Genomic DNA, 26,734 nt, shown 5'->3' with positions numbered 1-26,734 from the left:
TGCTCTGCCCTATCTTCTGTCGCCTTGGCAACCTGGGCCCCCCACCTGGCTCTTCTTTCTGTTTCTTTTCCTGGACATAACTCTTTGAATTATCATAGAGAATGGGCCCGTTCAAGGTGGAGGTTTGTTCCCAAGACACTCATTCCTGGCCCTAAGTTTTGCCCCTCTCCCACACCCTAATCATTACTGGGGTACCTTAGATTACACCCACGCCCGTCTCGGCTAAACCTTGGCCTCACCCCGCTTCTAAATAGTTCCAGTTCCACCAATGGGCACAAAGCCGAATCCCTCCCTCCCTGGTCCGGCCCCTATTCTAGGTTGAGTCCAGCTTCCGCCAATCAATGCAGAGCCAGGTTCTGCCCGTTTATAACTGGCTGCTGCTCGACGCTACCCTCGTAGGCATTTAGTTTCCACCACTCAACGTCCCTTTGCGTGCCTGGCGGCTGTCCAGCCCTCCTATCTCGGTCCCCTTCTAAACTCGTCTTTTCTAGCCAATCACTATAGAGTTACCGTGCCCACCTACGCACAGCCCTGGCCCGACCCCCTTCCAGGCGGCTGCTACGCCCACTTCCATACAAGTCCAGCTTCCGCTGAGCAGCGTGGAGTGCAGCACCGCCCCGTTGGTGTTTTGGCAGCTGTCTAGGAGTCCCTCATCCACCAATTAGCAGAAAGCAGGGTCCATCGGCCCCTATCCTCGGAGGCTGTCTTCCATATAGGCCAATCAATGTGAGGCAGGCGCCCCCAGGATCTTGTCAATCGCCCACGGCTGTCAGTCTTGAGCCAATTAGCGTGAAGCACCGGAGAGGCCCGGCACGCCCCCTCGGAACCCAGGCGGCCATCTGCGTTCCATCAATTCCCCTTGGGCCAATCACGGCGTAGCTCTGTGGGGCAGGGCCCGCCTCCCCAGCCTTGGAAGCCGCGCGGTCGATCCTCGGTGTTCTGTCCAATCAACGAGCGGCAGAATGCTCGGCCCCTCCTCAGTAGTCCCACGTGAGCGGTGAGGAAACGCAGGGGCGGCTTCTAGCTGCTGCCGCCGCCGCCGCCGCCGCCGCCACCGCCACCACCGCCGCCGCCTCGGAGCCCGGGCCTGGGGGGCGGTGGGGCTGCGCATGGAGCCCCCGCCCCCCGGAGCTGCCAACACTGCCACTGCGCTACACACAGGTGAGCCCGGGGCCTGGAGGGTGGAGGGCCAGTCCGTGACCCCACGTATCCTTCCCGCCCCCGCGCGAGGGATGTGGCTTGGCCCGTGGCCTGCCTGTGTTCGACTGCCCACCGCCACCTCCACGGCTGGTGGACCTGCCTGTGGTATTGTCCCCTCCCTTCGCCCCTTGTAGTGGAGCTGACCGTGGCCTGACCCCCCTTCCTGTTTGATAATGGATCGGTCTGCGTGCTTATATTTCTCCCCACCCCACCTTACAGTGGACTCGCCCACGGTCTTGCCCCCACCCCCACTTAGAGGGGAGCAGTCTCTGGCATTGTCCGACTCCTTGACAGTAGGTGCACCTGAGTGTTCTTATTTCGCCTGTCCTCAACTTTCAAGGACCCCGTCTGTGGCCTTGTTTGTTCCACCACTCCTGTTCCTTGTAGTGAATCAATCCGTGGCGTTGTGCACCCCCCCACCCCCTTTAACAGTGAGTTAATCTGTGAAGTTGTATTCCTGCCTCCTCCAGTCCCCCAGCGCATCAGTCCATGGCTCTCTCACACATCTTTTTTTTACTGTGGATCAGTCTAAAGGCTTGTATTCACATCCCCCTAGTTATCAGCCCATTGCCCTGTCCTCCTTTTTTTGTAGACTGTAGCTCCGGTCCTTGGGCTTCTCCCTTCCTTTTAATAGTGGGTCAGTTTAGTGCTTTTTATCGCCCCATTTTCAGTAGCCCAGTCCATGGCCTCGTTCCCTTCTTTTAATCAGTCTGTGTGATGGCTTTTCTCCTCTACTGTTGTGCAGTCTGTGTGCCTTTCTGCTTCCCTTGCCCCCAGTAAATTAGATGAGCCTTTGCACTCCCCCCACCCCCACCTTTGCAGTGGATCTGTTCATTGGCCTTCCTGTCACCCATGTGCTTGCATTCAGGCACACACCCCCATACCCTCCCCTGAGTCCAGAGCTTTGTAATCCCTCCCGCAGGAGGTGCTTTTATCTTCTCCCTTTCCTTGTGGTGGATCAGTCCGTGGCCTTCTCCCCCACCCCTACCATCCTTCTTTCTTAATATTGGATCACCCTGTGTGCCTGTTGAACCCAGGTGTTTTTCACTCTAGAACACACCCCCTCATATACATCATTAACCACTAAGACATTCGGTCTCATTCCAATAAATGGATACGTTAAAGATAGTGATAATGCCATTAGTAGCCAACATTTATTGAGCACCTACTAGGGACCTGGCAAGGGGCTGTATATTAATGAGCTCATTTAATCCTCACCATCACCCTATGAGACAGGTAGTGAGGAAAGTTCGGCATAAGGGTTCAATACCTTATTCAGAGGTAAGTCCCCAGTTAGGTGACCCCTCAACACAAAATAATTTTTGAGGCTCCCCTCTCTCACCTCACCCCATCTCATGTGAGACCCCGCTCCTTAAAAACCGAATGACTTCTCATCTCCAAGCTTTTGTTTTTGCTGTTCCCCCTGCCTGCAGAGCTGCCTCCATTCCACACCTTGTGTCAGCACCCATCCACCCCCAATCCCAGCAGCTCCGTGACCTGAGTGATTTAACCACTTCCTCCCTGCACCCAATTCCTTATTTGTAAAACGGAGAAATCAGAGCTAGACTCCCCTCCAGTGTAAAGAATGCCCGGGAGTCAATAAAACAAGTAACCTGTCTGGCCTCACCTCCTGCACCTTGTCCTCTCAGCTCTGTTCCAGCCACAGTGAGCTCCTCACTCATCCTCAAACACATCAGATGTGATCCAGCCTCAGGGCCTTTGTGTTCGTTATATTTCCTGCCTGGAACACTGTAGCCCTGATCTCGCCATGATTCCTTTCAGAGCTCTGTTCAAATGTCAGCCCATCCCTGACCATCTGAACCTGCATACTTAGCAGGACTCAAGTCCCTTCTCTGCTTTATTGATCCTTTTGCCCCTTATCACTATCAGATACACTGTGCACTTTACCAGTTGATTGTGTTTATTGTCTCTCCCCATTAGAACGGGAGTCCCATAAGGGCTTACAATTTTTGTCTGCTTATTTACTGCTGGGTAAATATACCTAGTATATAGTAGGTGCTCAATAAGAATGTGTTGCATGAATGAATGTGAAAAATATAATTTCAGACGAATCAGGGTGGCGGGGAGGAAGATAGAGATGATGAGGGCATATGAGAGCTCGTTAAGAAGCTAGTTGGGATTGTTCATTCAGCAAACACTTAGCACCTACTGAGTACCAGGCACTCTTCTAGGTGCTGGGGATACGGGAGGGAACAGAACAGGCAGAAATTCCTGCCCTTGTGGAGCAGACGCTTGCTAAAAGTGGGTGAGATGGACTATATAAATAAAACAGTAAGTAAAATTAGATCTAGTATGTTAGACAAGCACCAAGGGGGAAAAATGAAGTAGGGAAGACAAGGATAGAGTATGGGGGTGGTTGAAATCTTAGGCACCGGGCAGGCCTCATTTAGAAGGTGACTCTTGAATTAAGGCCTGAAGGAGGTCAGGGAGGGAGCCATAATGTCCAGGGGAAGAGTGTACCAGGCAGAAGGAACAGCCGGTGCAAAGGCCCTCAGGTCAGATTGTGCCTAGAGGGTTCAAGAAACATGAAGGAGGAGGCACCTGGGTGGCTCAGTCAGTTAAGCGTCCGACTCTGGCTCAGGTCATGATCTCACAGTTCATGGGTTTGAGTCCCGCATCCTGACAGCTCAGAGCCTTGAGCTTGCTTCAGATTCTGTGTCTCCCTCTCTCTCTGCCCCTCCCCTGCTTGCACTCTTGTCTCTCTCTCAAAAATAAATAAACATTAGGGGCGCCTGGGTGGCGCAGTCGGTTAAGCGTCCGACTTCAGCCAGGTCACGATCTCGCGGTCCGTGAGTTCGAGCCCCGCGTCAGGCTCTGGGCTGATGGCTCGGAGCCTGGATCCTGTTTCCGATTCTGTGTCTCCCTCTCTCTCTGCCCCTCCCCCGTTCATGCTCTGTCTCTCTCTGTCCCAAAAATAAATAAAAAACATTGAAAAAAAAAATTAAAAAAATAAATAAACATTAAAAAAAAAAAGAAGAAGAAAGAAACCTGAAGGAGGATGGGGCACCTGGGTAACTCAGTCGGTAAAGCATCGAACCCAGTTCGTGAGATCGAGCCCCACATCGGGCTTGCACTGACCACACGGAGCCTGCTTGGGATTCTCTGTCTCCCCACCCCCCACTCGCACTCTCTCAAAAATAAACATTAAAAACAGAAGAAACACGCAGGAGGCCAGTGTGGCTGGAGGAGAGTGGAGGGAGAAGGCAGGAGGCAAGGTCAGAGTGGTGATAAGAGCCAGATGGTATAGGCCATGGTGATATATAAGGCGGGGGGGGGGGGGGGGGTGGGGGGGAGGAGAACTGGAGAGGGGTGGCTGTGTATCTTAGCTTGATACACAAGCTAAGAGCTAACATTTGTTGGGTGTCTCCCACATGCCAGAGATAGTTTTCTAAGTCCTTTACATATATTGCCATTTAATCCTCACAAAAGCCTTTGAGAATAGTATCTTTTGAGGATATTTTACAGTTGCAGAAACAGACCCAGAGAGGTTAAGTAACTTGCTCAAGGTCACACAGCTAGAACAGGGCAGAGGAGTATGAGACCGAAGACCCAGAGAGAAGAACAGATTTGCGAGAGCAGACAGGTTGTTCGTCACATTGGCTCACACAGAGGAAGAATTTTAATTCTGCCTGGGAGATACTGGAACTTGATGATAGTAGAATAAAGGGTTTATCAGGTGTGAGAAGAGGGAAGGGCACATTCATATCCTCAGAGGTGGGACCTGGATGAACTCACGGTGCCCGTGATGTAGTGTGCCAAACTTGTGGCCACCTTAGAGTCTGTGTACAGCAGTCTGTGTACAAAGACCCTTCCCACAGAGGTCAGCATGGCTTGCTCCCTCCCCCCCTTCAGGAGGGGACCCTCCCTGCTCACCCTGTGTAAAAATACCATCCCTGTCACCCTCTAGGGTCTTCCCCTTCTGTCTCTTGTCAAAGAGAACTGGTGTTGTAAAGTGCTGGGATCACTGCCTGGAGCCAAACTGCCTGGGTTTGAACCCCGGCTCTGCCAGCTTCCGGCTGCGTGATTTGGGGCAAGCCGGCAAACTCCACCTCTATTTCCTCATCTGGAAAATGGGAGGATCGTGATAATGCCCACCCCACAGTGTTGCTTTGATGATTGAGTCAAGTGATTTAAATGATATGCGGCACACAGCCAGTGCTGTAGGACTATTTTTAAAATCAATATTATTATTCATAGCATACATATAGGTGTCTAAAAGGCCTCTGAGACGATCTCCAAAATTGACCTCCCAGTCTCGCCTCAAAACCTGCTCTCCTGCAGCGCTCCCATCTCAGTTGGTCCTAGCTCCATCGTTCCAGGCGATCAGGCCACAAACCTAGAATCACCCTTGATGATGCCTCTCTCACCCACCCCCATCCTTTTTGTCAGCAAATCCTGTTCACTCGGTTTTCACATTTTGTCCAGAACTCAGCCACCCCTCCCCAGTTCCACTGCCACCGCCACCGCCACCATCTCTCACTTGGACTATTGCAGTAGCCTCTCCTATCCCTACAGTTGGTCTCTTCACAACAGCCAGAAGGATCCTGTTAAAATCCAAGTCACAGCCTCTTACGCCTCTGTTCACAGCCCTCTTGTGGCTCTCCTCTCACTCAGTCCTTGCAGGGCCCGAAAAAGCCTCACTCAGTCTGGCCCCCCTTAGCCCCTCTGTTCTCACCTCCTACCACTTTTTATGCCCTTACTCCCTCCTCTCTGACCTTGCCAGACTCCTTTCTCTTCCTCTGACCTGCCCAGCACTGCTCCAGCCTCAGGGTCGTTCACCCTGGCTGTGTCCCCGTGTCCTCTGCCTGGATCGACCTGCTCCCGGGGTCATCACAAACCTGACACTCTCGTCTCATTCAGGCCTTTGCTCAAATGTCAGCTGCTCAGTGCCTACCCTCCCCTGGCTACCCTTTCAAAAATAACAACTCCTTTCCCTGCTTCATTTTCTTCCCATAGCTCTTCTCACCATCTGACATATTTTTGTACTCATTTATCTTGTTTCTTATCTGTCTTCCCCACCACAGTGTGAATTCCACTAGAGCAGGGATTTTTGTCTGTTCACTGCCATATCCCCAGCACCTGGCGCTCAATAAATGCTTGCTAGGGACGCCTGGGTGGCTCAGTTGGTTAAGAGTCCGACTTTGACTCAGGTCATGATGTCATGGTTCGTGAGTTCGAGCCCCGCATGAGGCTGTCAGTGCAGCACCTGCTTCAGATCCTCTGTGCCCCTCCCCCACTCGTTCTCTCCCTCTCAAAAATAAACATTTAAAAAAAAATTTTTTTAAATAAATGCTTGTTAAATGAATGAGGTGAAGAGAAGTAAACACATTTGAGGTAGGCAAATTACTAGGACTCTCATTAGGGGTCAAGTGGGAAATACGATAAACAAAATAGAAAACCCTGTGTGCTGTTGAGGCTTGAAGCAAACTGTCGGATTTCACTTTAATTGGTAGGTTGGATTTCACCTTAATTGATAGGTTCTAGCGCGAATGAAAGAGGAACTGGTAAAATTGCCTGTCTCCACCACCAGGAGTCACACTGAATTCTTTGTGCCTCTGAAACAGGCAGGTCTTTGAAATAAACCCAGTGAAGCCTCTGATGACAGGACTCTCAAATGTGGACACTTCATGGCTCTGTGACTTGTATAATAGCCTAAAATCATGTCCGCCAAATGAGCTTCAAAACAGCTCAGACCTGAGAGGCTCATACTGTATATTTCATTACAGATTAAAGAATCAAGCTATAAATAATAGAGGAAGGTTCTTGGAAACCTGGTTTGGAAGGTCTTCTGAACCCAACAATCCCAGCCAGTGAACAGGTGATTGATGAAAGCTCATTCCTTGAGAATAAATAGGAAGCGCCATGTTTATTTCCAGTTCACCCTCAGCAGAGGGCAGTTCTGGGGTGGTGGGCAGGGGTGGTCCTGTTCTCCACAGGATGTGCTGAAGAAGCAGTGTGGGGGCAGTTTAGCCTAAGGGTTTAAAGGCTTAGACAACTGGAATCTGACTGCATGGGTCCGAATCCTGGCTGTGCCACTTAGGCTCTGTGGCCTGTACACATCACTTGGACATTTTGTGCCTCAGCTTCCTCCCCTGTAAATTAGTGATAATAAAGAGCACCTACTTTCCAGAGTTGTGATGAAAGATAAATGAGTCAGTACCTATAAAAATAGCAGTACAGGTCTACATGCCCTTATCCAAAACCCTTGGGGGCCAGATGTGTTTCAGAATTGCACATTTTTCAGATTTTAGAAAGGCAACAAGGTGCACATACAAGATGTTACATAACACCGCTGTAGCAAAATGTACGAACAGTCACACTGAGTGAGGATCAATAAAGACCAGAGAGGGCCCTGTTCACTTCAAATCTGGTTTTGCCACCCAAAGGCTTATAAAGTTTTCTGTTGTTAGAGCTTTTTGGATTTTGGAATAGTAGGTAAGGAATCAGGAACACATTAGGAACTAATAGCTATTAAAAGCTTATCGTACTCCAGGCACATTATATTTAATCTGTACAGTAACTCTGTGAACTCGGTATTATTATTATCCCTATTTCACAGATGGGAAAATTGAGGCACAAGGAGGTTAAAGAATATGCCCAGGGCCACACCGCTAATGAGTAGCGGAACCAGGATTCCGATCCTGGCAATCTGGCTCTTGAACCTGAGCGGTTGTCTGTTAGGCCATATTGCCTGATTGGAACAATGCCAGCCAAGTGTTATGAACCTAATAAACGTTGGCTATTGCTGTTCTCAAGGAGGAGAACATACAGGGACAGTAACAGGCCCAAGGAATGTGTAGTAGAGAGACAGGAGAGGGCAGACATTGAGTTTCAGGAAGGCTTCAGAAAGGCAAGGCTCCTGTGGCTGGGACTCGAATGATGGGAGAGACTTGTAGGCAGAAGGGAGCCCCACACAGAGTGAAGAGCTTTTACGAGGGGCTAGTGGAAGGAACCTCCTGGAAAACTTGATGTTTGATGTGGAGGATACAAATGAAAACGTTCAGGTGAAGGGCATTATACTAGTTTTCCACCCTGGCTGTAACAAACTATCACAAACCCAGCTGCTTAAAACAATGTACATTATTATGTCGGCACTCCAGAGGTCAGAAGTCCAGGCCCAAACCCAGGTGTGGGCATGGCTGCATTCCTTTCTGGAGGCTCCAGGGGACCATCTGGTTCCTGCTCACTCAGGTTGCTGGCAGAATTCAGTTCCTTGAGGTTGTAGGGTTAAGGGCTCTTGTTTCCTTACAGTGGTAGCCTAACGCTATGTCACAACACCTACATCATTCACCGCGCTTCATCTCATTGTGTAAGTATTCTGTCATCTCACATCATCACAAGAAGGGTGAGTTCAGAACAATAAGATATTGAGAAGAGAGAACACAGTCCCATAACTTTTATTATATAGTATATTGCCATAATTGTTCTATTTTATTATCAGTTATTTTTGTTAATCTCCTAGTGTGCCCGATTTATAAATTAAACTTTATCCTGTGTGTATATGTATAGGAAACAAACATAGTATATATAGGGTTTGGTGCTGTCCACAGTTTCAGGCATCCACTGGGGGTCTTGAAACGTATCCCCTGCAGAGAAGAGGGAATTCCTATAACCTTAAGTTCATCTGCAAAGTTCCTTTTGCCGTGTAACATAATATACTCCTAGGTTCCAGAGAGTAGGAGGTAGACATTTTTTTCCCTTTTTTTTGTTTTAAAGTTTATTTTATTTATTTTTGAAAGAGAGAGAGAGAGAGAGAACAAGCAGGGAAGGAGCAGAGAGGGAAAGAGAATCCCAAGTAGGCTTTGCGCTGTCAGCATAGAATGCGACGCGGGGCTCCAACTCACGAACCATGAGATTGTGACCTGAGCCGAGATCAAGAGTCGGACCCTTAACCGACTGAGCCCCCCAGGCATCCCAGCATGTGGACACTTTTTGAGAGGGGCATTATTTTGCCTACCACAGTCTGCCCTCTGGCCCCCAAAGATTCACATTTGCTCCACATGCAAAATTCATTCACACCATCCTCGTGTCCCCCAAAGTCTCCTACCATTATGAGGGGTCATCCAAAGCCAGGCCGAGGAGCTTAGAATTTAGTCTGAGGGGGTTTAGGGAATGATGGTGGGCTTTGGGGACAGCGGTGGAGCCAAGATGGCGAGAAAAGAAATCTCCTCCTGCTGACCTTTGCCTCCTTCTGCGTTCACAGCCTCTCAGCTCTGAGCCGTCTGCCCTCCAGGTACCCCTGGGATGGCGTGAGCACTCCCCCAGCGATGGACCCCTCTGTGACGCTGTGGCAGTTTCTGCTGCAGCTGCTGAGAGAACAAGGCAACGGCCACATCATCTCCTGGACCTCCCGGGATGGCGGTGAGTTCAAGCTGGTGGATGCCGAGGAGGTGGCCCGGCTGTGGGGGCTGCGTAAGAACAAGACCAACATGAATTACGACAAGCTCAGCCGGGCCCTGCGGTACTACTACGACAAGGTAAGGCCTCGGAGGCCAGGACCGGGAACTGCCGACATTTGCGTCAATCATTTCATTTTTTTGCCTTACTTGTCGGAGCTGTAACTTTGAAAACAAAATTTACTATTTCCTACCCCGTTCTCTGATACTCTCACGCTGGTGTTGGGCATCCCAAACATTTAGCTCCGGTATTTCCTTTGGGCTACCGCTTTGGCTGAAACCTTCACAGCAGTGTTAATACTGACCCCTACCCCACCACCCCCCACACAACATTTCGTTTCTTGTCTTACAGCTAAAAATGTTTGAAAACACCATTAAAAATGACTCTTCCTCATCCTGTCTTCTGGAACTGGACCAGTCCTGGGCTTCCTCAGTTATTTCATAATCCGCTCTTATTCCAGAATATTCTTATTCCTAGCATCAAAATCTCCATGACAGTATTATACCAACCTTTCTGTACCTCATCCTCTGGGATACTGAACATTTTTATCGATTCTTCTCTCATTCCTTTAGCTGAACCTCCAAAACAACATGTATAATGCCAGCCGCACACCCCATTCTCTTGCATTCCCAGAGCAACACTGGTCCACCCCAGTGTTTATTATTTTATCATCTATTCCTATAGCTAAAATTTTACCTTTTCCTTACCCTTTCAGACTCCCACACCGGTGCTGTGTTTCCCCTCCCCCACAATTTACCAGTTTTTTCATTTTCTTCTTTATCTGAAACTTCCAAAACAATATTAATGAATACCCCTCTTCATTCCTTTTCTGAGAAACACAGACCCACCCTGTGACATACCTGACCAGGATTAAGAGGTCTCTAAGGTGCCCGAGTGCCCCCCACATGCCTCTTGTCCCCCAGGACAGCCCTGGACCTATGCTGCCCACCCTTAATTATTTATAGCATTTATTCCATTTTTCATATTTTATTCCTTTAGCTGAAACCTCCAAAACAATATTAATGAGGCCACCACAACATCCCTGAGATCCTCCCGACCTACCCTGAAATATCTCAGACGTGGTCTGTGATCTACCCAGCCAGCCTTGAGATTCCCCCCAATATTTACACCAGTATTTTAATGCTCTTATCTACTTGCTGTCAGTCACTCCATTTTCTGATGGCCTTAGCTTTAAAGTCTACCACAGTATTAAGAATGGGGCTCCTCAGTTACAGCTCAGTCAAGAAATAAACTGTGAGGGGCACCTGGGTGGCTCAGTCGGTTAAGTGTCCAATTTTGGCTTAGGTCATCATCTCGAGGTTCATGAGTCCAAGCCCCACGTCAGGCTCTGTGCTGACAGCTCAGAGCCTGGAGCCTGCTTCAGATTCTGTGTCTCCGAGCTCTCTCTCTGCCCCTTCCCTGCTAGCGCTCGCTCGCTCGCTCGCTCTCTCTCACTCAAATAAATAAACATTTTTAAAAAAGAAATAAACTGTGACAAGCAAAAAAAAAAGCCCAAAACAAAAAGAGTGAGGCTCCTCAGCCTTTTCTCCCTAGTGATGTTGCCCTGTTGTACTTCTGTATCAATAGCTTTACATAATTCTCCATATCAGCAATTCCTCACCACATTCTTCTATATTAATTTAGTCTCTTCCAATATTTACATCAGTTACTTCGTTTTCCTGCCTTACTGCATCAGCTACACTCCCAACACTGTCTTGGCAGCCACCCCCGCAAGGCCTGGCCCTTTTAGCCCCCCAGACACCCCTGGTTCCTGGAGCCTGCTCCTGCACCGACTCCCCTAGGTGGGCCCCTTGTGGAAAGGTGCCTCAGGGTGTGGGTGTATGTCTCTGAGTTGGGGGCGGGCGCGGGGTGCAGATGGATGGCGATGAGAAGTGACAGGGAGACTCGGAGGACGATTGATGGGAAGGAGACCCGGAGGGGAGACAGGGGAAGGGGGAGAACGGCAGTAGACTAAAGGAAGAGTTGTGGAAGGGAGAGGAGAGAGAGGGGAGAAACTGGGGAGAATACAGAGAAGGAAATCATGATGGGGAAGAGAGGTAGAAACTGAAGGAGAAGGGAGGAGCCCCCAAATCGGGAAAGACGCGGGTGAAAGGCTGGGAGGGGGGACCCATGCAGGGGCAGACACAGAGGTGGGATGGCATATATGTAAAAAGACAGGAGAGGGGCAAGAAAGACCCTGGGAGATGCACCCCTCCACCCTCCATCCGTACCCCCCCCCCAACTCTGGCCCTCTCCTCTAAGGCCCTCTATCCTGTCTCCTCCCTTCCCAGAACATCATCCGCAAAGTGAGCGGCCAGAAGTTCGTCTACAAGTTTGTGTCCTACCCCGAGGTCGCGAGGTGCTCCACTGAGGACTGCCCGCCCCAGCCTGAGGTGTCGATCACCTCCACTGTGGCAAATGTGGCCCCCACCGCTGTACACACTGTCCCCGGGGACACAGCCTCTGGGAAACCAGGCACACCCAAGGGTGCAGGCATGGCAGGCCCGGGTGGCTTGGCGCGCAGCAGCCGGAACGAGTACATGCGCTCAGGCCTCTATTCCACCTTCACCATCCAGTCCCTGCAGCCACAGCCACAGCCGCCCCCTCATTCTCGGCCTGCCTCAGTGCTCTCCAACACCGCCCCTGCAGGAGCTGCAGTGCCCCCTTCTGGGAGCAGGAGCACCAGTCCAAGCCCCCTGGAGGCCTGCCTGGAGGCTGAGGAGGCTGGCCTGCCTCTGCAGGTAAGAACTGGAATATAGAAATTCAGTAAGAGGGAGGATATACAGTTCCCAAATGAGGAGGCGGGCTGGTGGGAGAAGGAGCATAAACATCCTACTTAGATATGGTGGAAGGAGGGACACAGAAGTTCCCTGGGAGAAGGGGTTAGGGAGGAGAGCTATGCAAGTATGAAGCTACACAAGGTGCCCGAATTTATTTGCTTAACGCATAGACTCTCTCACCTTAGCGTTCATCAGAATCACCTGGAGGGCTTTTTAAACTCGATTGCTGGGGCCCACTCCCCAGTTTCTGGTTCTGTGGATCTGGGGTTGAGCGCGAGAATTTGTATTTTTAACTAGTTTCCAGGTGAGGCACATGCTGCTAATCCATAAAGCAAATTTTTGAGAACCACTGCTTTCATGAATGGGGGCAGTGTCCCCGGGAAGCCCACCCTGAGGGGCAGCCCTGTCCCTGGAGAGACGCTGCCCCAGAAGAAGCCCCACATCCTTGGCAAAGCCCCACGTCTTGTCGATGTACCTGCCTTGATGTGCGATCATGCCCCCTGCTACAAAGTCCTGCTTTCCAAGAGAAGTCCTTGGCTTCGCTAGCTCAGCAATCCTTATGCACCCCCTCTGCCCGCCCGCCCTCCTCTCTCAGGTCATCCTGACCCCACCCGAGGCCCAGAACCCTAAATCAGAAGAGATGAATGTGGATCCCGGGTTGGGCAGGCCACTGCCCCCCGAAGTGAAAGTGGACGGGCCCAAGGAAGAGGTGGAAGCCACTGCAGGTGGGGAGGCGGGGTTTGTGCAGGAAGCCACTAAGGCCGGGCCGGAAGTTCCTCCTGCGGAGGGTGGGCCGGCCCGGCTGCCCGCGGTCGTCATGGAGACAACAGCGCAGGTCGGCGGTCTCGCGGCTTCCACTGCTTCCAACACGGAGATCGCCCAGCCCCAGAAGGGCCGGAAGCCCCGGGACCTGGAGCTTCCACTCAGCCCGAGCCTGCTGGGTGGGCCAGGACCCGAGCGGACTCCAGGATCGGGAACTGGCTCCGGGCTGCAGGCGCCGGGGCCAGCGCTGACCCCGTCCCTGCTACCTACGCACACATTGGTGAGTGCCTGTGCAGGGGTGGGGCGAGCGAGGGAGGAGCTAGACTGCGAGAGCCAGTGCGGTTTCTCTGAATGAGCGGGAGGGTGGGGCCTTCGAGCCGGATTGGCTGCACTGAGACCCCAGGCTGGAGGGACGGGGCTTGATTAACGCAAGGCCCACTAGTCTCCAGTGCCTTGGGTTGGGCTGTCCGAATGAAGGGCTGGTGTGGGGAGTTTTGTGGGCAGGGATCGAGAGGCTTTGTGTGGGAACTGTTTGGTGGGTTGGGGCATGGGTTGAGGAACCTGCGTGGGGCTTTTTGGTCTGGGATTTCCTTAGCGGGTTTCCTGTGAGGTATATGGTTGAGTGGGATGTAAGAGTTGGAGGTTGATCCTAAGCTGATGGGTTGGTGACTTAGGAGGTTGAAAACGGCATGTGGATGGGGTCTTGTAGGTGGTCTTGCCCAGAGAAGCTGGAGGTGGGCTCTCAGGAGTTGGGAGGGGTGGTCTGTATAACATTGGAGAGGTGTCCTGGGCTTGACCTTAGTAGTTAGGGTGTAAGCCTGTGCAGTTTGGAAAGATAATCTCAGAAGTCCGAGTGGGAAATCTGGTGGGGCTGGAGCCAAGTTCCTTCCATTTTCCCACACCTGCCCTGTGTTCACTTGCGTTCCACCCACCCCTTCCCCCACAGACCCCGGTGCTGCTGACGCCAAGCTCGCTGCCCCCCAGCATTCACTTCTGGAGCACCCTGAGTCCCATTGCACCCCGTAGCCCAGCCAAGCTCTCCTTCCAGGTAGGATCCCCTTCCCCCATCTCGGAGAGGGTGAGAGACCCTGGCATGGCCCCCATCCCTGACCTTTCCCTATTTCTGTCCCCAGTTTCCGTCCAGTGGCAGCGCCCAGGTGCACATCCCTTCCATCAGCGTGGATGGCCTCTCAACCCCCGTGGTGCTCTCCCCAGGGCCCCAGAAGCCATGACTACCATCACCACCGCCACCACTCCCTTCTGGGGTCACTCCATCCATGGCCCTGAACTTCTCTCCAGCCAGCCGTCTCAAGGAGAAACATAGTTCAGCTGACAGACTTGTGCTCTAGTCGTGGTAGGGTAGGGATTCTTAGGAAGGATCACTCAATAACCCTTCCACAGGAAACACAACAACTTCTCTCTTCTTGGTCAGTTCCCCAGTGGCCGCCCTTACACGTCTCCTACTGCAATGGTGGGGGCGGTTTATTTATTTATTTTTTGAAGGCCACTGGGAGGAGTCTGGCCCAACCCTTTTAGAGGGGTGGTGAGGACATCTCCCCCATCTCCGCATTTTTCCCCTAAGATGAGATAATCGGGGTCTGGCTTGAGAAGGACCTTTTCTTTATTTATTTCTCAGCCGGCCCTTGGGAAGCTGAGGGAGCCCTGTCTCCATTTGGGGGTGTGGGTAGAAGAGGTAGCTTATTGTAGTTTATTATTCCTGGCCATACCCAAGGGTCCAGGAAGAATTTGTGCCGTTTAACGGTTTGGGAGTCTTGGCCGAGGAAGTCTCACACCCTTGAAATAGGATTTTCCACCTCCCCAGCCTCTCAGATACCATCTTTTTGGCCAGGGAGAAACGCTCCTTTTGTTCTTCTCCCCCTGAGAAGCCATTCCTGTGTCTGCCAAACTCCTGGGGTCCTGCCTGTTACCTCCCAATGGAGGGTTTTTTTGGGGGGAGTGGTCCCCGTCTGGGGGGCCCCTCCAGCCAGTACTCCAGGTCTCCTTGTCCCCCACCCCTTGCCATTTTGATAGTATAATCTATTTTTAAACAGGGCTTTTCAATAGGGGAGAGGGGAGCATCTCTTCCTATATCTGAGATGGGGTGGGTGGGAAGGAAGGGATTTGGGGGGGAATCTTCCTGCCACCCCCAAGTGTTTATTTTTGATACCAAACCTGTATTTTCAGCTCCCTCCCTCCCAGCCCCCCAATTTCCTGCGGGCGGGTACAAAGGACCCTTTAAGTGTCCCTGGAGTTGGGAGGGAGGAATGGGGGGCATAAAGCCTATCCTATCTTAATTCCAGGCTGGAGAGGAGGGTGGGTTCAAAAGACTCCTGGGCTCACCTCCTGTAAGCACCGGTCCAGCCCGGGCCTGGGGACCTGGGGGTTGGTGATTTGGGGGACGGTGCTACACCTGTCTCCACCGTTTGTTTTACTTCCCCAAAAAAATGGATCTTTTTTTTTTTTCTAAGAGTCCCAGAGAATGGGGAATTGTTCCTGTAAATATATATTTTTAAAGGTGATGTTGGAGTCTGCTAGCCGTTTTTCCCTGAAGCCATTGGGACTGACTGTGATAGGCAGGAGTTTGTATGAAGGGCGGTGAGGGTGTGAAATTGACTACGAGAGGTAGCATGGCGGTGTGTGTCAGAGAGACTGCAGATCGGTGACCACATGTGTGAAGAAGAGAGCAAGTGTGGAGAGCTGTGATCGTGCATACATGCGTGTGAAACCGTGTATGAGAGAGTGGTGGCTGTAACCACAAGCGACATCGTGTCTATGTGAGAAGTTATGGCTGTGTGGCAGAAAATCACTGTGGGACGGAATGACTGATTAAGGTACTGTGCAAGAGACCGGAGGTGTGTGTGAAGTCCTGTTTAGGCAAAGGTAGCGGGGGCCACACCCCCGACACTGACAGGCTGATGATGGTGAGCGAGACAGACCGAGTGACCAAAACGATGTGTGAGCCTGTACGGGCACGAAGGTGCAGTGGAGATGGTCAGAGACACTTCACTGTAAATAAGCAGATGACCGGGAGATGGTTTGTGTGTGAAACTTCACGCAAGGCTGTGGTAGCAACTGAAGCCATGGCAGCCTTGTGGGGAAAGTCGATGGTACGAGGAGAAAATGGCTGTGAGGCCAGATGGGTGCCTGAGACACGAGATCCAGGAACGCGTGATTGCGTGTGTCGACACTGTTCGTGTGAAACTAGCAAAGACTGAGCACCTGAGAAAAGATGGCTCTGGCCAGGGAAGCGTGAGGCTGCAAAGTGTGCATGTGCATGTGTACGTGTGCTTTGTGTGTGTGTGTGTGTGTGTGTGTGTGTGTGTGTGTGTGTGTGTATACCTGAGACGAGTGGAAGATTGATTACAGTTTCTACTCCAGTCTAGCCCAGAGGCTCAGGGGGGACTGTGACAGCAGGAGAGAAAATGATGGCGAGGCCGAGTGACTGAAACAGTACGAGAGACCACATAAGTGTTTGTGAGTGAGAGCCGAGAAGGTACACGGCACTGTGTGAGAGAGAATCAACAGCCCAGCAGTGTGTGAGCGAGTCTGTGAAACATCTCATGTGGGACTTTAATCAGAGGGATTCTTTAAAATATTTTTTTAAGTGTATTTATTTAGAGAAAGAGAACAAACTGGGGAGGGGCAGAGAGAGAAGGGGACAGAGGATCTGAAGTGGGCTCTGCACTGACAGCAGAGAGCCCAGTGTGGGGCTCGAACTCACAAACCGTGAGACCACGGCCTCAGCCGAAGTCGGACACTTAAGCCACTGAGCCACCCAGGTGCCCCTAGTTAGAGGTTTTAATGTGTGTGAAAATCAGAAAATGAGGCCCTGGGAGGCCATGGGATTGGTATGTGGGAGAAGCGGGCAAGGCTGTAGCTGTGTTCAAGTGTCCCTGCTAAGGAAAGATGGTGTGAAGGACCAAGGCCATGAGAGACCGTGTGTGTGTGTGTGTGTGTGTGTGTGTGTGTGTGACACTGAGAGCCTCATAGCAGTTGAGAATTGGTGACTACAGATGGCAGAGGCTGACTGAAGAAACGTGACCGTGACAGTGAACAGGTGACCGAGACAGCATCTGAGATACAGATGGTGTGAGTGTATGTGAACCTCCTTGCAAGAGACTGTTAAAGGCTGTAAATCAGGACTGGGTATACTGAACGCCGCTGGAGAAGAAACGTGACACGAGGTGACTGACACAGTGTCTGAGATACCGTATGACTGCATGCGTGTGCACCTTAGCTACCATCGGCGACTGTGGCTGTGTGAGATGGATGGGGGCTTGGGTGAGAAGAGGTAGGAGAGATGGCGATTTCGTCTGTGTGCAAGAAAGTTCATGAAAGACCAGCAGGGGCTATAAATCAGTGACTATTCTGATATGTGACTAAGTGGTAGAAACATCTAAAGGCGTGACTGTGTTGTGTGCATGTGAAAAACCTGTAAGAGGACATGGTGGTGGTACTGGCCAAATGAGGGAGGCTGTAAGACGTGTGTGTGTGTGTGTGTGTGTGTGTGTGTGTGTGTGTGTGTGAGAGAGAGAGAGAGAGAGAGAGAGAGAGAGAGAGAGAAGCTGTTTGTAGGAGACCAGGAATCCATGACAGAGAAAATGACTCCCTGAGTGTGTGAAGGAAAGTCTGAGAGGCTGTGAGACCAAATATGTAAATGAGCCCTGCTCCTAAGACACTCTAGTAGAGACTAGAGATCCAGAACTGTGTGTAACTGTGTTTAAAAAAAAAAAAAAAGGTGAGAGAAAATGACCAAGGCCAAATGAGACTGTATGAGAGACCACGGAGCAAATATGCCAGGCCTGGGAGAAAGTCACTTCCTCTACGGGTCCTGTCTCTTCTGTCCCCTGCGCTGGCTTCTCCCAGTTCTCCAAAACTTGAAACGCTGGAGTTCCCGGGGTTTTACCTGGCACAAGGTGAGGTCTCCTGGAAGTCTGCTCCAGTGCCGGCCCTTGAGACTCTACTTATCCCCTCAGCGGCGATGCCCACATTTTTACCACCAGCCCAGACTCTGTTTCGTCGCACTTGTCAGAATCTCTAGAGTCTTGTTGATTTCACATATTTATTCATTCGGCGCCTGTTTATTGAGCCCTGCGGCCACAGCAGTTACCAAGCCAGGCACAAATCCCTGCCCTTTGGAGAGCAGGCATTTTAGTGAGGGTGATGGTGACGGACAAGAAAGAAACAGATAAATACATCATATCAGGCGGCAGTGCAATAATGACGTGAGACAAGAATCTCTCACTCCATTGAAATAATAAATCTGCAGAGCCATTTTATTGCCAAACGTGGGAGAAGATGGAAGCACCAACACCCCTCTTCCACAGGGAGTCCTAGGAGTATACAGTTTAGGCACAAAGGAACTATCAATTCTATCATTATTACCAGGGCAACGGGTGATTAGATAAAACAGCCAACCAGAATCACAGGTTTCTTGGGGAGTTTGTTTCTGCAGGATTAACACCGCGCTGATGTTTGAGTCTTGGAATCTTAGCAAGATCCCTTTGTTCAAAGCATACTTTCAAAGACAGGCTTATGTTCTCAGGAAACAGTACATCTGTAACGGATACAAATGTCAACATATCACCCATAACACAAGACCAACATCCTTGTGAAAGTTCTCTTTTAACACCTGACCCGATCAAATTCTATTACCTTGTTTTAATTTGCAGAATGGTACCTCTCCCTCCATGAATGCAGAGGAAATGACACCCGGCCTTCCTAACTTTCTTAGACTTTTTTTAATGTTGATGTATTTTTGAGAGAGAGAGAGCACATGTAGGGGAGGAGCAGAGAGGGAGACACAGAATCCAAAGCAGGCTCCAGGCTCTGAGCTGTCAGCACAGAGCCCAACGCAGGGCTCAAATTCACGAACCCTGGAGATCATGACCTGAGCCGAAGTCAGATGCTTTACTGACTGAGCCACCCAGGCACCCCAGACTCTTTTTTGTTAATTAAAGAACTTCCTGTTCTTAAAGTGGGCTCTGGAGTTTCACTCATCAGGGCTTATGAGAAAAAAGAAAAGAGCAGGTCCGTGGAGCTCAGTTTTACCTGCATCAACAAGGGGCTGAAGAGGACTTAATTATTAACAGTAAAAGAAGGAGCATGCAGAATTGTTTTTATAGATGAGACCTACAAAGAAAGAGGTTTCAGTGACTAGAATGGTTCTTAAAGTGTAGTCCCCAGACCAGCAGCATCAGTGTCACCTGGGAGCCTGGTAGAAATGCACATTCTTTTTGTTTTAATGTTTATTTATTTTGAGAGAGAGCGTGAGCAGGGGAGGGGCAAAGAAAGAGAGAATCCCAAGCAGACTCTGCACTGACAGTGCAAAGCCCAACACGGGGCTCAATCTCACAAATCATGAGATCATGACATGAGCTGAAATCAAGAATCGGATGTTTGACTGAGCCACCCAGGCATCCCTAGAAATCTATATTCTTTTTTTTAACCTTTTTTAAGTTTATTTATTTATTTTGAGAGAGACAGAAGGAGAGAGAGAATTCCAAGCAGGCTCTGCGCTATCAGTGTGGAGCCCAATGTGGGGCTTGAGCTCACGAACCACAAGATCATGACCTGAGCCAAAGTCGGATGCTTAACTGACTGAGCCACCCAGGCACCCCTAGAAATGTACATTCTTGAGTCCTACCCCACACCTACAGAATCAGAAACAGGTGGGGCCCAGCAATCTGTGATTCAACAGATCTTCCAGATAATTCTGATGCACACTAAGGTTTGAGAGCCCCTGGGCTACAGAGTGACAGGAGTGCCATACAAAAGGGTAGCTAGAGAAAGCCTCTGTGAGGGAGATGACCTTTTTTGTTTGTCTCCTCTTTTAGAGCGTAAGCCCCTAGAGGGCCAGGATTTGGGGCCATCTTATGCTCTGCTCCATCGAGTGCCAAGAACAGCATCTGACCCCCAATAGATGCTCAATACACGTTGAGTGAATGTATTTAACAAGCAGCACCTACTGTATGCCAGGCACTGTTCTAAGGACTTTTAAGAATCTGAAAGTCCCAGTCTTTGCAACAAACTCCGTGATACAGGCTCAGGGCGGGGCTTGTTACCCACCCCAGTTACTCGATGGATCGTGGTCAAGCTCGGTCCCTCCCATCCACCCCCTCCCCAGGCCCCAGCTGCCCCCACCTGGGACAGTGGATAGTCCCACTTCACTCCCACACCCTTTTTCCCATACTTTCACTTCCCCTTCTCACTTCCCTGTGCTGACCGCCCTTCCCCATGCTGACCACAGGGAACCTCACTTTCAGGAAAGAGGAGGATGAAGCAATTACCTCGATCCAATGAGGAGGGACACACTGAGCACCCTACACTCATTTCCCGTCGTCCAACCCCCACTTGAGGTTGACACTATCGTTGTGGTACAGACTGCTTTTTACCGTTGGAGAAACTGAGGCTCGGAGAGGTTCAAGTGACTTACCCAAGGTCACCCAGATAGCAAGTGTATGCTCCATTTCTTCTCAGTAAGGATGTGACCAGGGAGCACTGACTGAGTACTCAAGGGTTGCTGGGCAGGGTGCGGGTGCTGGGGATACAGTGAGGAGCAAAACCGGACCAAGAGTGAGGCAGGAAGTAGGGAGGGGAGAGCAGAGCAGGAGGCCTCCAGGGGAAGAGGTGACAGGAAAGAGGTTGAAGCTTCCGGGACCCTGCACGACACTCTCCCCTCCCCCCCAACTGCCCTCCCCCTCCCAGTTCCTCCTGGCCCGGTTCCTCTTTCCCACTGATTCCAGAGCCGGGTCAGCCCATACAAAGCCAGGCCTCCTCTCTGGCGGAGGGCAGAGCTGCTGGGGTGCAGTGCTCAACATGCCCACCCGAGCACAGGCCCCTCGGTTGCTACCACTGCTGCCGCTGCCGCTGCTGCTCGCCCTGCTGCCAGCCACAGGTGAGTGGGTGAGGGCGCCCTGGGGTGCCCGGGGCCCATGACAGCCCTGACCGTGCCCCCCCCAACCCTGTTCCAGGCTCAGACCCCGTACTGTGCTTCACCCAGTATGAGGAAGCCACAGGCAAGTGCACGGGCCTCCTGGGGGGAGGTGTCAGTGTGAATGATTGCTGCCTCAACCCTGCCTACGCCTTCCAGAAGCCTGGCAGCAAGCTGTGCCAAGCATGCAGGTGAGGGGGCACGGGGGTTGCAGGAGAGGCCACCCACAACTGGGGCCTTTGCTCCTCTGGGATTTCCAAGGGCGACTCCAAGGCCCTGATCAGGACCACAGCCCAGAGGTTCTCAGCCTCTGTTGACATTTGGGGCCGGAACATTCTTTGTTGTAGGGAGCTGACCTGTGCATTGCAAAACCTGTACTCTGGAGCCTCCCTGTCCTCCCACTTGATGCCAGTAGCAACTCCCCCAGCCAATCGCGACAACCAAACTGTCTCCAGACATTGCCAATTGTCCCCCCGCCCGGGGGCAAAACCACCCCGGGTTGAGAACCACTGCCATAGCTTGGTTATTGAGCACTTCCTGCATACTGGAAGCATCGTGGGTGGAGTACAGCTCAGGTATTCTGAAGGTAGCTCACATCCCCTAATTGTGATTTCAGCTCATACTGAATGCTTACTGTATACAGATGTGTCGTGGGGGTGGGAGAGTTTGGGGAATTGTGAGGGCAGCTCCAGGCTCCTGATTAGCCCCTAGTTATGATGACACTTCACGTTATTCATTGAGTACTCCCAGCACACTGGATGCATTGCAGAGGTCATGGGTAGCTGGAGGATTTATGAGGGTGTCTCCAGTCTCCCAATCATGATGCCAGCCTACATGTATTGAACCCTTACTGTATGCCAAACATGTTTTCTAACAGTTTACTGTATATCCTAGATACACCCTATGGAAGGGGAGCTTGGGGAGTTTTGAAGGCAGCTCTGGGCCCCTAGTCGTGTCAGCAGTTCACATCAGTTTAGTATTATGCTGTGCAGGGAGTTGGGGATAGATCTGGGGTATTTCTGACCAGGTCTCTAAGCTCACTGGATTAATAGCTCCTGTTTATGAAGCACTTCCTGTTTACCAGCCATCATGTACGGTGGTCGCCTGGCAGGTTTCTGACAGCAGGTCTGGGCCCCTAGTCCTTATATTTGCTTACTGCATGCCTGGCACTATCTTTGGGGGACCTCAAAGGGTTCCAGGTCCCTGATCGTGAACGTCAATGATATCGTTAAGTGCTTACTGCGTGCCCTCCTCTTCCCATTTAATCCCTGACATCCCTAAAGAGGTAGGCACTCTGACCAATCCATTCCACATACACTCAGCCCGCACCCCTGCCCTGTGCCTGCCCACACTCTGTAGTCCAGTACATCATCCTTGCCAGCTCCAGCCAGGATGAGACATATGTGCTCCTCTCTGCAGGCCTCCACGATGGTCACCGTGGTCTGCGTGGGCCCCCTGCTCGGTGACCTGCACTAAGGGATCCCAGTTACGGCACCGGCGCTGCATAGGCTGGGATGGGCAGTGCTCTGAGAAGGTCGAGCCTGGGACCCTCGAGTGGGAGCTGCAGGCCTGTGAGGACCACCCGTGCTGTCCTGGTGAGGAGGATCCCCAAGGCAGGCGACCCTGGGAACGATCAGGGCAGAGGCCCTAAGGGCAGGACTGTGCCTGATGTGTGTGAGGCACTAAGGAACAGGCCGGTGTGGCTGGAGGAGAGTTGTGGGAGGCGACATCAAAGGGGAACTGATCCTTGTGGGCTAGGCTAAGGATGCTGGCTTTTATTCTGTGGTCGTGGGCAGACGGGGAACGTGAGTGGACTTGGCTTGTGACATCCCTCTCACTGTCAGGAGGAGGGCAGATTGTATGTGGTGAGGGCTGAAGCAGAGGGGACCGGTGTGAAGGCTACTGCAAGAGTCCGGAGGAGCAATGATGTTGCACCAAGTGTGGCAGAGGATGTGGGGCACGTGAGGAAGCAAGGAACCCCGCATAATGCCCCCATTTCCATCCTGTCCCCCTCCCTTCTATCCCACAGAGATGGGTGGCTGGTCCAACTGGGGTCCCTGGACGGCTTGCTCTGTCACCTGTTCCAAAGGGACCCGGACCCGTCAGCGAACATGTGATCACCCCACCCCCAAGTGTGGGGGCCACTGCCCAGGAAAGCCACAGGAATCAGAACCCTGCGACACCCAGAAGGCCTGCCCCAGTGAGTGAAGGCAACCACAGGGCACTGATGCAGGCACCCGGGGTGGGTCTGGGGGTTCCAGCAGGGAACCGCCAGGGCTGGAGGACTTCAGCATGCATGACCACACTTAGCATCCCCCCGCCCTGTCCCACCACAGTACACGGGGCCTGGGCTGCCTGGGGTCCCTGGGGCCCCTGCTCGGGTTCCTGCCACGGTGGACCCAGCAAACCTGTGGAGATACGAAGCCGCACGTGTTCTGCACCTAAGCCGTCCAAGGAGCCTCCTGGAAATCCCTGCCCGGGGCCAGACAGTGAACAGCAGACCTGCCCCGGCCTGCCACCCTGCCCAGGTACACAGGGATGAGGCCTCTGACACTCTGTTCTTGACTCGGGCACAGACACTCTGCCATTTCAGGGGATAGAGATCCTAGGCCACGTGACCATGGAGCTCTTCACTGGGGCTTCGTTCGTCTGCCTCGAGGGTCTAGGGGCTGAGGGGAAGATTGAGGTGGACTTTCTTCTCACTTCATCCCCCACCCCAACAGTGGCTGGTGGCTGGGGACCATGGAGCCCTATAAGCCCCTGCCCTGTGACCTGTGGCCTGGGCCAGATCCTGGAACGACGGACATGTGATCACCCTAAGCCCCAGCATGGGGGCCCCTTCTGTGCTGGTGATAACGTCCGGACCTTAATCTGCAACACGGCCGAGCCCTGCCCAGGTCAGTACCTCAAGATGTATTGTCGCCATGCCTTAGCCCTCACCCATCTCTGCTGCCCAGTTCCTGCTACTAACGCCTTGTTCCTGCCTCTGACTCCCCCATTCCTGGCCCTGGTGCCTCAGTCCCACCCCTGATCCCCCATCCACACATCTGCTCACCCCCGCTCCTTCCCCCAGTCTTCATTCCTTCCTCTGGATCCCTTCACTGGCCCCCTTCTCTGGTTGCCCCTGTCTCTGCAGTGAACGGAGAGTGGGGGCCCTGGGGGCAGTGGAGCCCCTGCTCCCGTCGGAACATAAAAACTATCAGCTGTGAGGAGATCCCCGGCCAGCAGACACGCACTCGGAGCTGCAAGGGCCGCAAGTTTGACGGGCAGCGGTGCATCGGGGAACAACAAGACATCCGTCACTGCTATAACATCCAGCGCTGCCCCTGTGAGTGCCCCTGCGGACGAGCCTGTGAGGCTGGGGCCGCCCATGCAGTGAAGGGAGCGGTTCTGACTCTACCGTGGACCCCATGTCCCTGCCACCTCTCTCTCTCTCTCTCTCATTTCCCACCCCACGGAGACCTCTCATTCTGACTCCTTGCAGGGAAAGGCTCGTGGTCAGAGTGGAGTAGCTGGGGGCTGTGCATGCCCCCGTGTAAACCCAACCCTGTACAAACCCGCCAGCGCCTCTGCACAGCCCCGCTCCCCAAGTTCCGGTAAGTGAGGGGGCACAGTGTGCCCAGGAGGGGGTGGGAGAGTCTGCTCAGCTCCCTGCAACCAGGGCGTCCACTCCTGGGTCTAAGGTGCCTGCCCTGACAATTGCCACCTCTCACCTGCAGGAAGAGGAGAGAAACTAAGGAAGCAGCCGAGAAAGAGAATACTGAGGGGAGAATTGGTAGCCTCTGTGCCCTCTGAGCCTCTCATTCAGTCACTCAGCCATTCCCCCATTCCCCCAGTCCTTCCTGTGACCGTGTGCTCTCACTCTCTCGGTTACCCATGCTTCCATTTGCTCCTTCTGTCACTCAAGCCTTCATTCAGTTATTCATTCCTTCAGCCACCCACATCTCACTCAACGTCTCACTGCCCCAAGGCACTTGAAGGCCTTTTTGGCAACAATCATAGGCCCACAGAACCCAGGTCCCTTGGGTCCCCCAAAGGATCCAGGTCAGCAGGGCCCTGACAGAAGGCAAATGTGGAACAGTTGGGGCATGGATAAGGGGCTGCCATCTTGACCCAGGCCCAGGAAGCTTATCGGGTCTCCCCTGGCAGGAAGGGCATTCCCAGTGTCAGGACTGTGTGAGCAGAGTCCTGGACATAGGTGACCAGCCGCCCGAAGTGTTTCCTGGTGGCCCAGGTGTTGGAGAGGGTTAAAACGCCCACTCATCCCTTCTGTATTTCCAGATACACCAAGCCACTAGATTGAGTGGGCCATTCTCAACTCATGGAAGGCCTGCCATCTGGGAACTGGTCTCTCGCTCTGGGGTTTCTAGGGGATCTTGAAAAGGAGTTAGAGGTGTTGAGTGGAGGCAGAAAGCACTTGACAGAGTGGGGAAACGAATGGATTTGAATGAGGGGACTGGAGTGAGAGCAGATGAATGGAGTGCTTGCCTTGTGGGAGGAATAAGCCAGGCAAAGACCATTCTGGATGTGGGACTAAGTCCAGATGAAATGGAAGAGAGAGAGGTTGGCTTGGGGCAGGCATGTGGGCCCAAAAGCAAGGTCTCGAATACCAGGGCAAGGCATCTGGCATCTTTTCCAGTGGGCAATAGAGAGAGACGTAAAGGATTTGGAAGGTAGGAGAGGGTAACTCTTGTTAATAAGGAACAATTACCAGCATTTATTGAGCACTTACTGTGTACCAGACAGCACTCTGAGCATTTTATCTAAATTAACTCAGTTATCCTCACTCAGCCCAGTAAGGTGGGTATTATCATTATGCCAATTATTCCCATGTTTCAGATGAGCAGAGGGAAGATACAGAAATTGCCCGATATCTCATAGCCAGAAAATAGTGTTGGGCACACAGTAGGCACTCAATAAGAATTTGTTGAATGCATTCTTGCCTTCCTTGAGCTTCTCCCCTCCATTCCCCTCTAATGCCCCAGGCCCACCGTTACCGTGGTCGAAGGTCAGGGTGAGAAGAACGTGACCTTCTGGGGGAAGCCATCAACACTGTGCGAGATGCTGCAGGGGCAGAAGGCGGTGGTGGAGGAGAAACGGCCCTGTCTACACGTGCCTGAATGCATAGACCCTGAGGATGAGAAGCTCTAACACCTCTCTCTCCCACTCTGACCCCCGGACCTCCCAAACTTCAATAAACGGATCTCTTCCCCAGGAGTGGGGCAATACCATCTTCTAAGCCAAAGGGCACAGCACGGGCAGAGTAGCAGCGGCTTGTTGTGGAAAACAGTATTTTCCGCTCTGGCCATAGTTTGGCAGGAGCGAAAGCGAGTATCGGTCCCTTCGTGGCCGTCTTGATCCCAGCGTCTGCGCGCACCCCCCCCCCCCTCTTCCGCCTTCTGCAGCGCCCTTGGCCAGTACAGCACGTTCCTCTGCAGAGCTCCGCGTTACGGGTTTCCTGGTTGGCTACTCGCCCTGGCAGGCACTTTCTGATTGGCCGACGTGTCCAGGTTTCCACCCGCCAGAGCCTCTCGGCTGGCGGTTCCACGTTAATTCGGCGTTGAACCGCGGCAAAGGCGGCAGAGGCATGCCTGTGGTTGGCACCCCGCCGCTTGAACACCTGCACCCACCCACTCCCAAC

At 52.3% G+C, this 26,734-nt stretch overlaps 2 protein-coding genes across 3 annotated transcripts; both read left to right on the top strand.

Moving 5' to 3' along the window:
* Positions 1–970: 970 nt before the first annotated feature.
* ELK1 (ETS transcription factor ELK1) lies at positions 971–15,679 on the top strand. Its single transcript, XM_042974551.1, has 6 exons — positions 971–1,161; positions 9,425–9,698; positions 11,910–12,359; positions 12,994–13,440; positions 14,107–14,208; positions 14,294–15,679. Exons 2-6 carry the CDS (start codon positions 9,489–9,491, stop codon positions 14,390–14,392), a joined length of 1,308 nt encoding a protein of 435 aa, XP_042830485.1. The 5' UTR covers positions 971–1,161; positions 9,425–9,488; the 3' UTR covers positions 14,393–15,679.
* Positions 15,680–20,883: 5,204 nt separating this feature from the next.
* Positions 20,884–26,307, top strand: LOC102965788 (complement factor properdin). 2 transcript variants are annotated; one of them, XM_042974738.1, is made up of 10 exons: positions 20,884–21,057; positions 21,134–21,284; positions 21,441–21,668; positions 22,513–22,688; positions 23,123–23,293; positions 23,430–23,621; positions 23,817–23,990; positions 24,230–24,421; positions 24,578–24,689; positions 26,079–26,307. In XM_042974738.1, the coding sequence occupies exons 1-10, from the start codon at positions 20,979–20,981 to the stop codon at positions 26,242–26,244; spliced, it is 1,641 nt and encodes a 546-aa protein (XP_042830672.1). In that variant the 5' UTR covers positions 20,884–20,978; the 3' UTR covers positions 26,245–26,307. The 2 variants fall into 2 exon arrangements, with proteins under 2 accessions (XP_042830672.1, XP_042830673.1); XM_042974739.1 differs by lacking the exon at positions 21,441–21,668 and having other exon boundaries at positions 20,886–21,057.
* Positions 26,308–26,734: the final 427 nt, after the last annotated feature.

Source organism: Panthera tigris, chromosome X, assembly GCF_018350195.1.
Source record: "Panthera tigris isolate Pti1 chromosome X, P.tigris_Pti1_mat1.1, whole genome shotgun sequence".
Lineage (NCBI taxonomy): Eukaryota > Metazoa > Chordata > Mammalia > Carnivora > Felidae > Panthera > Panthera tigris.
This window is presented reverse-complemented; position numbering and strand designations above follow the sequence as displayed.

What these genes read in the sequence shown, in the direction of transcription:
- ELK1 (XM_042974551.1), top strand. Translation starts at nt 9,489, where the DNA reads ATGGACCCCTCTGTGACGCTGTGGCAGTTTCTGCTGCAGCTGCTGAGA. An exon ending in TGCTACCTACGCACACATTG is followed by an intron (nt 13,441 to 14,106) that starts GTGAGTGCCTGT and finishes CTTCCCCCACAG; the next exon opens with ACCCCGGTGCTGCTGACGCC. An exon ending in CAGCCAAGCTCTCCTTCCAG is followed by an intron (nt 14,209 to 14,293) that starts GTAGGATCCCCT and finishes TTCTGTCCCCAG; the next exon opens with TTTCCGTCCAGTGGCAGCGC.
- LOC102965788 (XM_042974738.1), top strand. Translation starts at nt 20,979, where the DNA reads ATGCCCACCCGAGCACAGGCCCCTCGGTTGCTACCACTGCTGCCGCTG. An exon ending in CACCCAGAAGGCCTGCCCCA is followed by an intron (nt 23,294 to 23,429) that starts GTGAGTGAAGGC and finishes GTCCCACCACAG; the next exon opens with TACACGGGGCCTGGGCTGCC. An exon ending in TAACATCCAGCGCTGCCCCT is followed by an intron (nt 24,422 to 24,577) that starts GTGAGTGCCCCT and finishes GACTCCTTGCAG; the next exon opens with GGAAAGGCTCGTGGTCAGAG.